Raw genomic sequence first — 14,948 nt, 5'->3', positions numbered from 1 at the left:
AAAGAACATAGGCTTCAGCAACTTTGATAAACAAAGGTGCAGCAAATGCATATATCACTGGAATATTAAAAAAGTTGTGTGATACAAGTAAAAGGTTAGGAAAAGTTGCCTCAGGGGTGGAAAGCTCCCTCCCCATGTCTAGAAATAGGAAAAGAAATAATCAATCAGACACAGGCAGAAGACACTTGGTTAAGTGGTAAATCAAACCAGGACCCAGACGCACATTAAAAGACATGCAAATAGAATCATACATGAAGATACGTCCACACGAAGGCAAACTCCACATTACACGCACACCTACACAAAGTCTTGGACCTTGTATTCTATCTTTTATTTAGTTATTTTTCTTTTTTACATGAATGAAGGATATTTCATACGTTAGTTTTTCTTTTGTCATGGTAATTTTTCTTGATTGTAGGTATAGCTCACGTCTTGCTTGATGGATAATACCATTTCTCCTGGAAATGTCTTCTGCTATATATGATTTCTTTTAGTTGTTTTTGTACTTATACCTTTGTTTCTAGCTTCTGGTAGAACGCTTAATAGTCCTATTTCTTTTTTTTTTCAGGGTTGTTGTATTTTTTCAATGTCTTTTTTTGATATAATCACTGGTATTCTTGTAGAGGTAAAGAACTTGTTCATACCTTACGTCGAGCCTTTAACTCGTAGGCTATTTTCCTTCATTCTTTCAATGTGTTGCCACGCGCTAGTTATGTGTATTTGTCTTATAAGCAGGAAAATTTGACATATTTCACCCTATGATGGTTTATTCGTGGAGGAGTCTGTAAAAGCTTTGCAACCAGTTAATGTCCGTTGGGATGGTTGGTGACCATACAACGTGGCCGTATTCAACTTTGAAAGTTTCTGTCCTTTTCTTGCAGTGAAATTTATCATCATACCATTCATCACTTCCCTCGATGAGAATGTCATGATATTTATGATGACTTTTAAAGACCTTATACGTTTGTTTTCAGTTATCATTACTTCCCCTGTCAATAGCAGTGTCACTAATTTATTGTCAGTTGTTCCATGACTTATTTAATAAGAATTCGTCAACGAATTCCGATGAATGTAATGAGGATGGGATGAAACGAAAGACGGCATCAATTTGATTATCATTTAACAAGAAATAAACTTAGGATTCTGTCGCCGGAGTCCCACATTAGGAGAATAGTTAAAGAGACAAACTGTCTGCTGGGAAAATACTAGAATAGCTTTCAATAATACTGATAAGAAAATATTCAGCATGCTTTTCGTATCCTACGTAAGGCTAGAACCAGACTATGCTTATTTGGTTTGGTTACCGCACTTAAAGATGCAGAAAGAGCTAATACAGAGGTTGATGATGTGAGCAACAATGATGGTGCCAAAATTAAGATAGCTGAATTAAAGAGAAAGGCTTTCAATTTCTCCATCTTGGAAGAGAGAAGAGTGAGGGGTGACCTGATCACGACCACTTAAAAAGACCAAGGACTCAAACAATGAACAGATCTTTGAGATATGTAGGAATAGTGAGAATAACCAAAGGATATAACAAACAAATAAACCTTAGTTGTTACAAAAGATGTAAAGAAGTACTTTTATAGTATGAGTGATGCACGAATGAAATAGAACGACTGAGGACATTGTTAATGGAGACAGCATACATAGATTTAAGAAGTTGCATAAAAATGTTCAAGAGATGGGACCCCATGAGTGTAGAACTCCCTCTCCAAACACAAAAAAAGTAGGTGACCACAAATCTAAACAAACGATAGGTCCAATGATCGTCTTGTCTCCCGAGTTAGTTTCTTCATGCACTCATTTCACCACCTTCCTCCAATTATTCACCGAGTTTCGTTTCCTTCCTCGCCTCTCCACCTCATAACCAAATCAGTTTGCCAAACGAGTGGTCCGCGAATAAACGGAATTCACACGAGCTTCGTTTGTGCCATGATTAATTCAACTAGTAAGATGTCGTCTCTTGGTAGATACTTGCGAAATACTTTTTCTTTTTAAGAATATATTCCTGCCTAGCTCGTGTTACATACTCTGGCCCTAGTGTTCCATGAAATTTCAAAGAAATGGTCTGTTGCCGTCACCATGGTTCCTGGACAGTAAACACTGTTATTACGATGTATCCCTATGTATTATGTAGGAGGGAGATCTGTTGACTTATTCTTGCATGTAAGTGTCGATTTTCCTATGTGCGCATATGTTATAATCTAATGTGCGCAGGAGCATGAGAGCTCATATATTGTGCGGTTGTTGAACGATAGCAGCCATGACAGTTGCCGAGGTTTGAATAACCCATGGTGTTCTTTCTCGTGGCATGAGCCACATGCATAGTGAAGGTGTCAAAAGATTTTTTTCTTTTTTTTCCGGTTGGTGGATGTAACTTACGTTGACGGCCTTAATGACCCTGGCAGTTGATAGGCCCTAAATCCCAAACAACCAACGAACCAACCAACCAACTTCCTTGAAGCTAATAGGAGTCTGCCGAACACCACTTAATGTCTTCTTGTAGGTTCACAGTAGGAAGAGTGAAATGAAGAGGAAATTTCGAATCAAATAAAAGTTTTAACTTCCAGGGAAAGAGTTGACGTATGAAAGAATCCCATATGAGTGAGCGGGGCGGTGACTGGTGGGTGGTGGTAGTTGCAACTTGCATGTCAGTCTGCAGTGTAGTGTAGGCAAGGTAAGACGCGTTGTAGGTGTGTGTGGTGCACAGCACTACCGCCTCAGTGCTCCTTGGGCGTTTCGTAGATGTAGTAAATATCGTATGTAAGTACTACTATTTTGTGTTCGGACACTGTGACCAGCCTGACTGGTAAAGAGACTGATCAGACACTGGGAGGTGAACTAGGTTATATTAAAAAGGTTCCGCGTCAGAAGGGTCTTAAAGACGTTACCATGCGTCATAGTTGAATTTGATTTTAGCTGTTTTACTCAAATACATTTCTTTCATGAATTAGTTTTTTCTCATGGATGTGAATGTGACCGAAGGCAACTAAACTATACATTTTTGTTAAGCAAGCACCGGGAAAGATTATAATTCCGTATGTACATGACAATTTTGTTTATGAAATGAGAATAACACATGAATTAAAGGCAGAGACATTCATTCATGAAGTATTTCGAAACATAAATTTCCAGAAGTATTCAAAATGTTCTTGTCAAAAATGGAAAAAAAAAATCGTATACAGAGAGAGAGAGAGAGAGAGAGAGAGAGAGAGAGAGAGAGAGAGAGAATTACCTACCTCACTACAAGATTTTGCCATTAGGCTAGTTCCTAAGCATTCAGTTTGAGTATAACAGTACGATGTGTTGGCCACCTCTGCAACACACGTTGTACAGTTGTCAGTTTTGGTTTCATCTGGCACTTTTTACATTCAATTAGTTAGTTAGATAGGCTCAACATCTTTCTCGCTTGGCATATTCTAAGGGATAATTGCAGACTTAATCACTTTGTTTCTTGTAACGTTTTTAGGTCAGAATCGTTGTCCCCGACTCCGTCTTCCGTTGCTGTGTGTAGGTTAGAGTTTCCAGGTTGTTAAATTTGAGATGTTTTGACCCATGGATAATAATTCGTAAGTTCTACTTCCTCGACTATGCTTTTGAAGTACTTGTGAGATATTTCTGATTTGTTGATTTCATCTTGTTTTGATTGGTGACCACATAACTGTGGTTTCGGTGCATTATTACATGACAACTAGAGACTGAGTGCGAACGAATGTGGCCTTTGTTGTCTTTTTAGGCCTAGCGCTACCTCGCACACATGAGGAGGGGAGGGAGTTGTAATTTCATGTGTGGCGAGGTGGCGATGGGAATGAATAAAGGCAGACAGTATGAATTATGTACATGTGTATATATGTATATGTCTGTGTGTGTATATATATGTATACGTTGAGATGTATAGGTATATATATTTGCGTGTGTGGGTGGGTTGGGCCATTCTTTCGTCTGTTTCCTTGCGCTACCTCGCTAACGCGGGAGACAGCGACAAAGCAATATATATATATATATATATATATATATATATATATATATATATGGTTCTCAGTGAATGTAGGTTTGCGGCAGGGGTGTGTGATGTCTCCATGGTTGTTTAATTTGTTTATGGATGGGGTTGTAAGGGAGGTAAATGCAAGAGTCCTGGAAAGAGGGGCAAGTATGAAGTCTGTTGGGGATGAGAGAGCTTGGGAAGTGAGTCAGTTGTTGTTCGCTGATGATACAGCGCTGGTGGCTGATTCATGTGAGAAACTGCAGAAGCTGGTGACTGAGTTTGGTAAAGTGTGTGGAAGAAGAAAGTTGAGAGTAAATGTGAATAAGAGCAAGGTTATTAGGTACAGTAGGGGTGAGGGTCAAGTCAATTGGGAGGTGAGTTTGAATGGAGAAAAACTGGAGGAAGTGAAGTGTTTTAGATATCTGGGAGTGGATCTGTCAGCGGATGGAACCATGGAAGCGGAAGTGGATCATAGGGTGGGGGAGGGGGCGAAAATTTTGGGAGCCTTGAAAAATGTGTGGAAGTCGAGAACATTATCTCGGAAAGCAAAAATGGGTATGTTTGAGGGAATAGTGGTTCCAACAATGTTGTATGGTTGCGAGGCGTGGGCTATGGATAGAGATGTGCGCAGGAGGATGGATGTGCTGGAAATGAGATGTTTGAGGACAATGTGTGGTGTGAGGTGGTTTGATCGAGTAAGTAACGTAAGGGTAAGAGAGATGTGTGGAAATAAAAAGAGCGTGGTTGAGAGAGCAGAAGAGGGTGTTTTGAAATGGTTTGGGCACATGGAGAGAATGAGTGAGGAGAGATTGACCAAGAGGATATATGTGTCGGAGGTGGAGGGAACGAGGAGAAGAGGGAGACCAAATTGGAGGTGGAAAGATGGAGTGAAAAGGATTTTGTGTGATCGGGGCCTGAACATGCAGGAGGGTGAAAGGAGGGCAAGAAATAGAGTGAATTGGAGTCATGTGGTATACAGGGGTTGACGTGCTGTCAGTGGATTGAAGCAAGGCATGTGAAGCGTCTGGGGTAAACCATGGAAGGCTGTGTAGGTATGTATATTTGCGTGTGTGGACGTGTGTATGTACATGTGTATGGGGGGGGGGGTTGGGCCATTTCTTTCGTCTGTTTCCTTGCGCTACCTCGCAAACGCGGGAGACAGCGACAAAGTATAAAAAAAAAAAAAAAAAAAATATATATATATATATATATATATATATATATATATATATTGGACATTTTGATCATCAGAGGGTCAATCTCTTGTTACGAAATTTCTCTATTAATCCATTCATTACTTGATTCGAGTATTTTTTTTTTTTTAATCACGATTGCTTTTTTATTGTGATTGCTCCCATGTCTTTAACTCTGTATTTCTGTAATTACCTTATCTGTTGGTCCTTTGTACAGTGTAACCGTTGCATCGCAAGTCTTCCCTCGATTTGATAATGCTTGAGTTTTCTCTTCATTGAAATCCATGAGATTTTCCTGTGTCCATTTGAGAGATGAAGAATGTCCATTTGACAGACGACGGATCTGTAAAGTACTGCTAGGCTCACGGAACTTGTGATATTACCGAGATGTAAAAGTGACCTTTGTTATCACCTACTTTCTTAGCAGATGTGTAGCCATTTGTGTAAAGGAAACTTTTATAAAGGACGCTATTGTAGGAATGGCCGCCCTTCCATACAGGAAGTGTATACACTATATGTTGACAGTAGCAATGAGTTACAAAATCACTGAAGAGCTTTGAACCCTTTTTTTTTTTTTCAGACCGGTGATCCCAATGACCCCAACCTGTTGTGGAGGGAGAGGTACTCAGGAGCTGGCCTGATGGTGGTGTGTGGCGTGGGTGTGGTAGTAGCAGCGGTGCTGGTGTGTGGTGTTGGTGGTGGTGAACAAGACTCGCCAGGTTGGACGGGCATCGACAAGTTCATCATGGACTACGTGCTCCGCTGGGGAGCCAAGAGCCTCCACTTCCTCTACTTGCCCGAAGGTATGTGGGCTCCGCCCCTTCCCGATCACCTTCGTCAGGAGAAATAGATATATAAATCCTCAAGCACTGTAGGTACATAAGTGTGCAGGGCCATGTGGCAGGCTCCTAGACTTCAAGAAGTGTGTGTGTTGGGTGACGCCACAACCCTTATGAAACAAAAGACTAACAAGCAAGATTAAAAAGATTGGTAACAGGTCCCCAAAGATTCCATCATTGTGGCCAAAGTTCTACAGCTCGAACAGAATGTCACAATGTGGCTCTACACTCCCCGCGGTTTAGTTCCCACAACAGGGTCAAGATAACATGGTCTGTTTCACCGTACATTAAACCAAACTAATTCCCATACTTTGTCTATATTGCCTATACTCCCACTAGGGCCACTGGTACCCTAACTACCAGTATAGCTACAATTAATACCATTTTACTACTGATAACTTATATTAACTTCCATACCACCAGTAATTACTGTTACTACTACTGCTACTACTACTACTACTACTACTACTACTACTACTGCTGCTACTAATACTACCACTACTACTATTACTACTACTAGTAATACTAATATTACTACTACTACCACCACCACCACCGCTATTACCACTACTGATACTACTTCTACTACTACTAGTACTACTACCCCTACCACTACTACTACCACCACCACTTACCACTACCACTACTGGTACTACTTCTACTACTACTACTACTACTACTACTGTACATCTGCTAATACCACGACTACAGCTGGTACTTCTACTCCTATGGTAGAGGACGGCGAGAGGTACGTGGCCACGGTGAGAGCCGTCGTCTTCCGCATGGCGAGGGACAGGGGGCTTCGGGCGTACGTTCTCTCCAACCTGGGGCAGTCGGCGGGCCAGCTCTACCGGCACGTTCCCTCCGGCCACTCGCTCCTGGTGGCGTCCCTTCGCACCGATCACCACGTTCACCTCCTCTCACAGGTAACTCACAAGTGAGTGAGGTGGGGAGGAGGGGGAAGGAAAGAAAGGGCAAACAGTTTCTAACCCTCGTAAGAATCATGAGATTTTCATGATAGCCTCCCGACCCTCATAAGAGCCATGGGATATCCTCATAATATCACACTAATGTTTATTGAGACCCATTTAGATCTAAGAATCCTCATAACGTCACTCAGACTTTCTGGAGACCTTTATGTTACTCATAATGCCCTCATGACCATCATAAAGCCATTGAGATTATCATAGCATTCCCCTGGCCCTCACAAGACTCATTAGATCCTCATAATGTTCTCATGACTCATTAGATACTCATAATGTTCCGATAACCCTCATTTGATCCTCATCATTCATTCATAACCATGAGACCCATAATATCACGAAAATATCCTCATAAAACCCATCAGATCCTAAATATCCTCATGGCTTGAAAATCCGATATCCTCATAAAATCCTTTCGACCCCTTGTAAGTCTCATGACTTTCATCAATTCCTCATAACTCTCATAAGGGCCCATATAAACCTCATAATGTCCTCATGAGGCTTATAAGATTCTTACTCATCATGACCCTCATGAGCCCCATTGTCCACGGTGGCCCGACTCATGAGTATGATTGCCATGTCAAATGACTCTCACTAAGCCATTATACCCAAGGATCGTACCGGTGTGCATGAGGATTGTGTCATCGTAATCAGTGGTCGTACCGTCGTGCTCAGTGGTCGTGCTCGGTGGTCGACCGTCGTGCTCAGTGGTCGTACCGTCGTGCTCAGTGGTCGTGCCGCCGTGCTCAAAGGGTATCGCTGTCGTGCTCAGTGGTCGTACCGTCGTGCTCAAAGGGTCTCGCGGTCGTGCTCAGTGGTCGTACTGTCGTGCACAGAGGGTCGTACCGTCGTGCTCAAAGGGCCGTACCGTCGTGCTCAAAGGGTCACGCCGTCGTGCTCAGGGGTCGTACCGTCGTGCTCAGAGGGTCTCGCCGTCGTGTTGTCGTCGTACCGTCATGCTTAAGAAGTTGAGAGCGTGCGTGCGTGCGTGCATGTACCGTCATCTGTACCTTCTCACGGTACTGCAGTTTTCATCGGTATTATTTACTATACAGATCTGGTCTGGGTTGTGATTTCATCTGGTCATACGGTCATTAGTATGACAATCATTATACTGTCAGCGCTGAATCGAGCGAGAGTAATTAGAATGGCAGGCTTAGGTAAGTCTGATTCGAGGACACTGAATGAGGCGAAATATTGAGGTAGGTTAGACTCTTAGCTGCTCTTTTCTGTAACTCGCTTGCCATAGGAAATGTTTCAGGAGAATGTAAGTATAGCACCGATTAGAAAAGAAAAAGGTAACAAACCGCTTCCTAGAAATTATCGTACAATTAGCTTAACGTCTGTATGTAGTAAACTAAAGGAAACCATCGTCCGGTATAAGGTTGTAAACCGTTTACAGGACCTTCGCTTGGTAGACGATTCTCAACATGGTTTTAGACGCAATCACTTATGCTTGGCACATCTACTTAATTTCTTTTATGAAATAATTGTGCATGTATGATGAACGTAAAGTGCTCGATGTCATGTGTTTAGATTTTCAAAAAAGCACTTGATAAAGTTCCACTCAAAGGTTATCACCAAAATTTAAGTCACGTGGTAAAAAAAAAAAAAGGCGGCCAAAAATGTTTGAGATCATTGGCAAGTCATTCTAATTGAAGTCTCGGGGAATTATCCACTTTACGACAGAGTGTTGCGTCCCCACCTTGACTATTGTGTTTGATTTTGGTCACCCTGCCTCAGGAAAGACATGAGACAGAATGGAAAGAGTACAGAGGCGAGCTGCCAAGATGATTCTCGACCAGACAGACAAATCCTTCGAGAACTGACTGAATGAATTAAATCCATTCATCTAAGGAAAGAGAAGGTTAAGAGGTGATCTAATACAAGTGTTCAGAATCATTAAAGGCTTCGATATTCTCGATCTAACGAGCTGCTTAAGGATAGAGCTGTCTGGTTTCACTCTTATTGGATATATATATATATATATATATATATATATATATATATATATATATATATATATATATATAAGCTCGTGGGCAACCGTTTTATTTCGAATGAGGCGAAGTACTTTTTCTTCAATAGGATTGTTAACATGCGGAATTGCCCACCAATCAGAGTGGTTGAAAGCAGTACCACTGATATGTTTAAGCGTAGACTTTACTGTACAGATCTGGTCTAGGTTATGATTTCACCTGATCATACGGTCATTAGTATGACACCATTATACCCGACAGCGCTGAATCGAGTGAGAGTAATTAGAATGGCAGGCTTAGATAAGTCTGCTTAAAAAAAAAGATATCTTGTTCACCTCTTTAGCTACAAGAAAAGATTACAAGTATCTCTTCTCTCTAAAAAGGAGTCTGTGTCTTTCTACTCCAGTAACATTAATCCACGAATTTCAGTCTGTTGCACTACAAATAGCCTCGTTAGGATCCAGTGGTCTGTCTGTAAACTGTGTGAATTCAGGTGTATCCTAATTTTCTTCATTCAGTATCTTGATAGTTTGTAATATTCGCCATTCTAGGCCCTTTTCTGGGTCATCACTTTCAGTCTGTCTGGTGCCCACCAGTGATAACATTCTAGATTATCTTTAGTAAGCTTAACTTCCACAATTTATTTTTCCCGAGTACGTGGTCGACATGGAAGTCAGCACGCGACTGAGTCTTGCGGACACGTCGTTGGCAAGACCAGCACAAAATCTATTGTCTTCAGTGAGGTTTTTTTTTTTTACCAACAATTATTTAAGTGTGTGTAGTAAAAGCGTCATGCATATAGACATTGGCAGTCACTTGTGCTAAGCAAACAGCACTGTAATATTAAATTCTCATATCAAGTTATGCTTATGACGGTGTGTTTGTTTGTGTGTCAGTATTCTTCGTATACTTGGTTTACGCAGTGTTCCTTAAAAAGAATATTCAGGCCAACGCATCAGTAGGTTTATTTAATGTCTGAGATATAAGAAGCTGAAAATTTGTTGGGGGTGTAAAATCGTCCCTGGCGCAAACGTATCATGAAAATACACGAGTAAAAATAAAAGTCATATTCAACGTGCACTTCATTTTTTCTTCGACTGTGACACGTTAGGTTACGCAAGTTAGGTGTATGCTTTTTTTTTTTTTTTTTTTCCTTTTTAATTTTTTGTGCCAAGAAATGAGTGGATGGATAATAAGATCACCACCACTAGAGAGACAACATTGATAATACTGTTCAGTACGTAGATGAAATACAGACTTGAATATTGCTGTATTTATGTGGTCACCATCGAGACGTAGATAACAGCAACATAGACAAAGAAATCAGAAGCACTTAAGTAAAATCTGAATTATCAACAGAGGTTAAGAATTGATATGAAATGGGATGAATGAAATGCTAAGATGCCCGCTTTGAATGCGTTCCAACACGTAACTATTAGTAAGATGCGAAGTGAGCATCTACGCGCTAGCTCTGCCTAAAAGAAAAAAAAAAAGGAATTAAAGATAGAATCATCATAGGTACACATGAGTATAATCCTTCGTTTTTCATGGTTTGTAATCCTAACGTACCAGTTTTTATTCATAAGATCAACTCGTGAAGCCAGTATTCGTTTGTTCTAGTGGAGTGTACACGTCTCGCGCTGGTCAGGTATGCAACACAGTCCGCCAAGACACGCACCCCTGTACGGTGTGTGTCAACACACTCCACATACTGTATAAGCTTCAAAGAAATTTGGCTGACTTTCATGTTCATTATGTGAAATTCATTACAGTGGTGATATTCTCTCTCTCTCTCTCTCTCTCTCTCTCTCTCTCTCTCTCTCTGCTAAACCTGATAGCATATATTCTTTTTTTCTTGATCGTTTCCCGCGTTAGCGAGGTAGCACCAAGAACAGACGAAGTAAAGGTCACATCCGCTCACATCCATTCTCTAGCTGCCATGTGTATTGCACCGAAACCACAGCTCCCTATCCATAACCAGGCCCCCGACAGACCTCTCCATGGTTTACCCAGGACGCTTCACATGTCCTGGTTCAGTTCGTTGACTGTACGTCGAACCTAGTATACCAGATCATTCCAATTCACTCTATCCCGGGCACGCCTTTCACCCTCCTGCATATATATATATATATATATATATATATATATATATATATATATATATATATATATATATATATATATTATCCCTGGGGATAGGGGATTAAGAATACTTCCCACGTATTCCCTGCGTGTCGTAGAAGGCGACTAAAAGGGGAGGGAGCGGGGGGCTGGAAATCCTCCCCTCTCGTTTTTTTTTTTTTTTAATTTTCCAAAAGAAGGAACAGAGGGGGCCAGGTGAGGATATTCCGAAAAAGGCCCAGTCCTCTGTTCTTAACGCTACCTCGCTAACGCGGGAAATGGCGAATAGTTTGAAAAAAAAAAATAAAAAAAATATATATATATATATATATATATATATATATATATATATATATATATATCCTAGACGTACTGTGTGACTTTTGCTGCATATGTTGACAGGTACTAAGCGAGGCCCAGGCTGTCAGGTATCACTGGCTTCTTCTGGTTGACAGGGACAGTCACCACCTGCTGCACCAGCTCTTCCTGCCACACAACAACCAGGTAACAACACAGACATCTATGCAAATGCACGTAAGTAGGGAAGGGCCAGTCAGCCCGCATCCAAACTAGGTGTACATCCTTCCTTTGGGAGTTGTGTGTGTGTGTGTGTATAATAGAAGTAAAGACATGGTACATATACAGAAGGCTAAGAGACAGGGCAACACTCTTGCCAAACTGTCTCCCCGTACACAAACGGTAATCAAACACACAGGTGGTAAATAATGATATAAAAAGAACAGCAGTGAAACTTAACACACACACACACACATTATATATATATATATATATATATATATATATATATATATATATATATATATATATATATATATATATATATATGGGAGCGGGGGGCAGGAAATCCTTCCCTCTCTTTTTTAATTTTCCAAAAGGAGGAACAGAGAAGGGGGCCAAGTGAGGATTTCCCTCAAAGGCTCAGTCCTCTGTTCTTAACGCTACCTCGCCAACGCGGGAGATGGCGAATATGAAAAAAATGTGTGTATATATATATATATATATATATATATATATATATATATATATATATATATATATATATCCATGGAAATTACTTCACTGTATGACCTGTGGGTGGGCACACACGCTCATAATTGTGGGGTCAAAAGCAAGCGTAGCGCCTGCCTATTTAAAATCTTCACCTGCGATTTGGCTTCGGTGTCGTCCATGCTGAGCCCGGCACCAGCACGCTTGCTGAGGAGGGCATTGGGAACTTGGAGGACCAACCCCTCCCAAGCTTCGATGTCCCGTGGCTTGGCTTGAGGTTGGTCTCCCCAAACTGGAGGAGAGAGAGAGAGAGAGAGAGAGAGAGAGAGAGAGAGAGAGAGAGAGAGAGAGAGAGAGAGAGATTCATGTATGAACTCAGATCAGGGCAAAATATTTCCTAATTCTTTGAATGACCTTATAATGATGATTTGATTTTTTTTCATTCAGTATGCCAGGGTTAAAGTTTAGTAATCTGAGGTGATTAGTACGTATTCCAGGGTTAAAGTTTTAAGTCTTGTGAGGTTTGGTGAGGTTATGCAACGTGAGATTAGCTTCCCTTATACATCTGGAGTGACTGAGAACAACACTTGAGATGAACTGAATGAACGTCATCAATGGGTATGTCACCTTTCTTCAGGCCAGAATCCAATATCTAAACCTCTTCAGAATGAATCGAAGCCTTTAACACCTCGATGCTTGAGTCGCCTTGGTGGACCATTAACAACATACTGAACATAGCGATGATATGATATATTGTGAGTACTGAATGAGAAACGGATACATAAAAGTCTTATTTGGATTATAATTCTGTCGACAGGTAGGTGAGGTTAGGTTAGGTTTCGGATGCTGGACACAGCATCGCGTTGTTGTGATAACACAAGCAGTAATGATAATCACATCCAGCTTAACATGGTCATTATTACCCAACGACAGGTACAAGTGGCAAGCATCGGTAGCAACAGTAGCCAGGTGGAGCTGTGGGAGCAGTACCAAGTGGCACCGGGCCTCAGGCGGCACTCGGCCCTGGTGGGCAGGTGGGAGGCTGCGCCCGTGGGCACCTACCTCTTGGAGCCCAACGCCTCCCGCGGGGGACAGATTAAGAAGGGTGTGTGGGGCACCTTCCTCACCTACAAGCACTCCCGTCGGCCAGACATGACGGGACTGCACCTCAGGTGCTTGTCAGAAGAGGTAAGACGTTCGGGCCAGGTACAGAGGGGAGAAAGGAGGAAATTGGGAGGAGAGGGAAGGGGAGTAGGTGTTACTTTGGGGGGGTAGACGTTCAAGTGAAGGGGTTTTTTAAGAGGAAGATGTCCAGGTGACGTTTGTGGCAGCTACCGGTGTGTGTGTGTGTACAACAGTAGATGCCTTGAATGTTACAGGGTTAAACATCTCCAGTTTATGTTGGCCGCGAGATGACAAGCAAGATCGAAAACTGACGTTACACCAGCCTGCAGGTGGGTATTGGGCACTGGTTCAGTTAGTTCTGCCGAGCTAAGCATGTTAGCCCCATATCCTGAGGTATTGTGGCTATTATGAGATCAGGGTGTGAGGTGTGGTAAGTCATGGACGAAGATAATGACCGGAAAGATTTGTTGCTACTGAACTATGAAGGTAGTGTATTTCTTCTCATATTTACACTGCGATTTAATCAGTCAGATGCTGATGTTTATCGCGCGCGCACGTGTGTGTGTGTGTGTGTGCTTTTTGCTTGTTTATGGAGCGAGGCTTTGAGGTGAGGAGGCTTTCCATACGAAGATCGTGGAGAGTAAGTAGGTCTGTGCTCAGTATATGTTTTAGTTATACTGTCAATAACTGTCTATCAAATCTTATTCTTATCATTAACCCGGAACCTCCGTGTGACGCTTTCTCCATGGGCTCCTGTAGCTCCAAGGGTGCGTTACACTTCGTAGCAAGGACTGGTTGGACTCCATTGATGCGTGACGCTATGCGCACATGATCGGAAGATGCCTTGAGCCTAACTAGGCTTCATCAGCTGGTCGGAGATATTGTTTCATTGTGTTATCCCATTATTTCTTTATCATGGATTGTCATGCGTATTCTGATCAAAGCTCTCTTTTATTCTCTCTTGAAAGCAAAATGAAACTGTTGAGTTAACCGCATTGACTTGACAGAGACGGGTTTCGTAATACCAGATCCAGCGAACAATATTGGTCAACTGTAAATACTTAAATGCCAACAGCTTCCATCAGAAAGTATATACGACAGGTTGTGCTCTTTAGGATTTTCGTTTTCTTGACCTTCCTTCTAGTTTTACTGTATGTTAGTTCGTGTTTATGTGTAGCTTACATTGTCATTGCTGTGTTTCTAATGTAACAGAAGTTTGTTTTTGTTGCAGTGGCCGCCCTTCACCTTCGTGGAGTACCTTCCTGACGGGAAAGTGCGCGTGAGTGGTGTCCTCAAGGAGCTGTGGAACATCCTGCAGCAGAGATTCAACTTCACGTATGTACCTTTGGTAACCCCACCCTCCCCCCTACCCACACACACACACACACACACACACACACACACACACACACGCCTGGCCTGCACCCTCCACCACCACTCGACCCACCACTTGGCCCACCACCACCCACCCCTTCGACGCCTGACGACAGTAACTACTTGAGCTTTGAAGATAGCTGATCTCCGCATATAGATGTATATATATGTTCTCTTCCACTTTGCTTTGTTCAGCTTGATTCAAGTATGGTGAGCTACGTAGAGTATTTATGAACGTTAGCTGCCGCCACACATCACTACCATCGTCTTTCCCACATGCTGAGTAAAGTTAGTGTGACGCCTTGTCACCTGAGGTGAGGCTGAGAGCCGTGTGTGGCCTT

General features: G+C 42.0%; 1 protein-coding gene across 2 annotated transcripts in view; it reads left to right on the top strand.

The window, feature by feature from the left end:
- The first annotated feature begins 2,585 nt into the window (after nucleotides 1-2,585).
- The window catches only part of LOC139765780 (probable glutamate receptor), a 33,983-nt gene continuing 21,620 nt past the window's right edge, over nucleotides 2,586-14,948 (top strand). Inside the window, exons 1-6 of one of the 2 annotated variants that reach the window (XM_071693580.1) lie at nucleotides 2,586-2,677; nucleotides 5,759-5,981; nucleotides 6,753-6,943; nucleotides 11,503-11,604; nucleotides 13,042-13,296; nucleotides 14,465-14,568. In XM_071693580.1, coding sequence (XP_071549681.1) covers nucleotides 5,819-5,981; nucleotides 6,753-6,943; nucleotides 11,503-11,604; nucleotides 13,042-13,296; nucleotides 14,465-14,568 — 815 coding nt within the window. In that variant the 5' untranslated portion in view covers nucleotides 2,586-2,677; nucleotides 5,759-5,818. The other variant, XM_071693572.1, reaches the window with a different exon arrangement.

This window comes from Panulirus ornatus, chromosome 4 (assembly GCF_036320965.1).
Source record: "Panulirus ornatus isolate Po-2019 chromosome 4, ASM3632096v1, whole genome shotgun sequence".
Lineage (NCBI taxonomy): Eukaryota > Metazoa > Arthropoda > Malacostraca > Decapoda > Palinuridae > Panulirus > Panulirus ornatus.
Note: the sequence above shows the minus strand (reverse complement) of the source record. Positions and strands in the feature narration are given on the sequence as shown.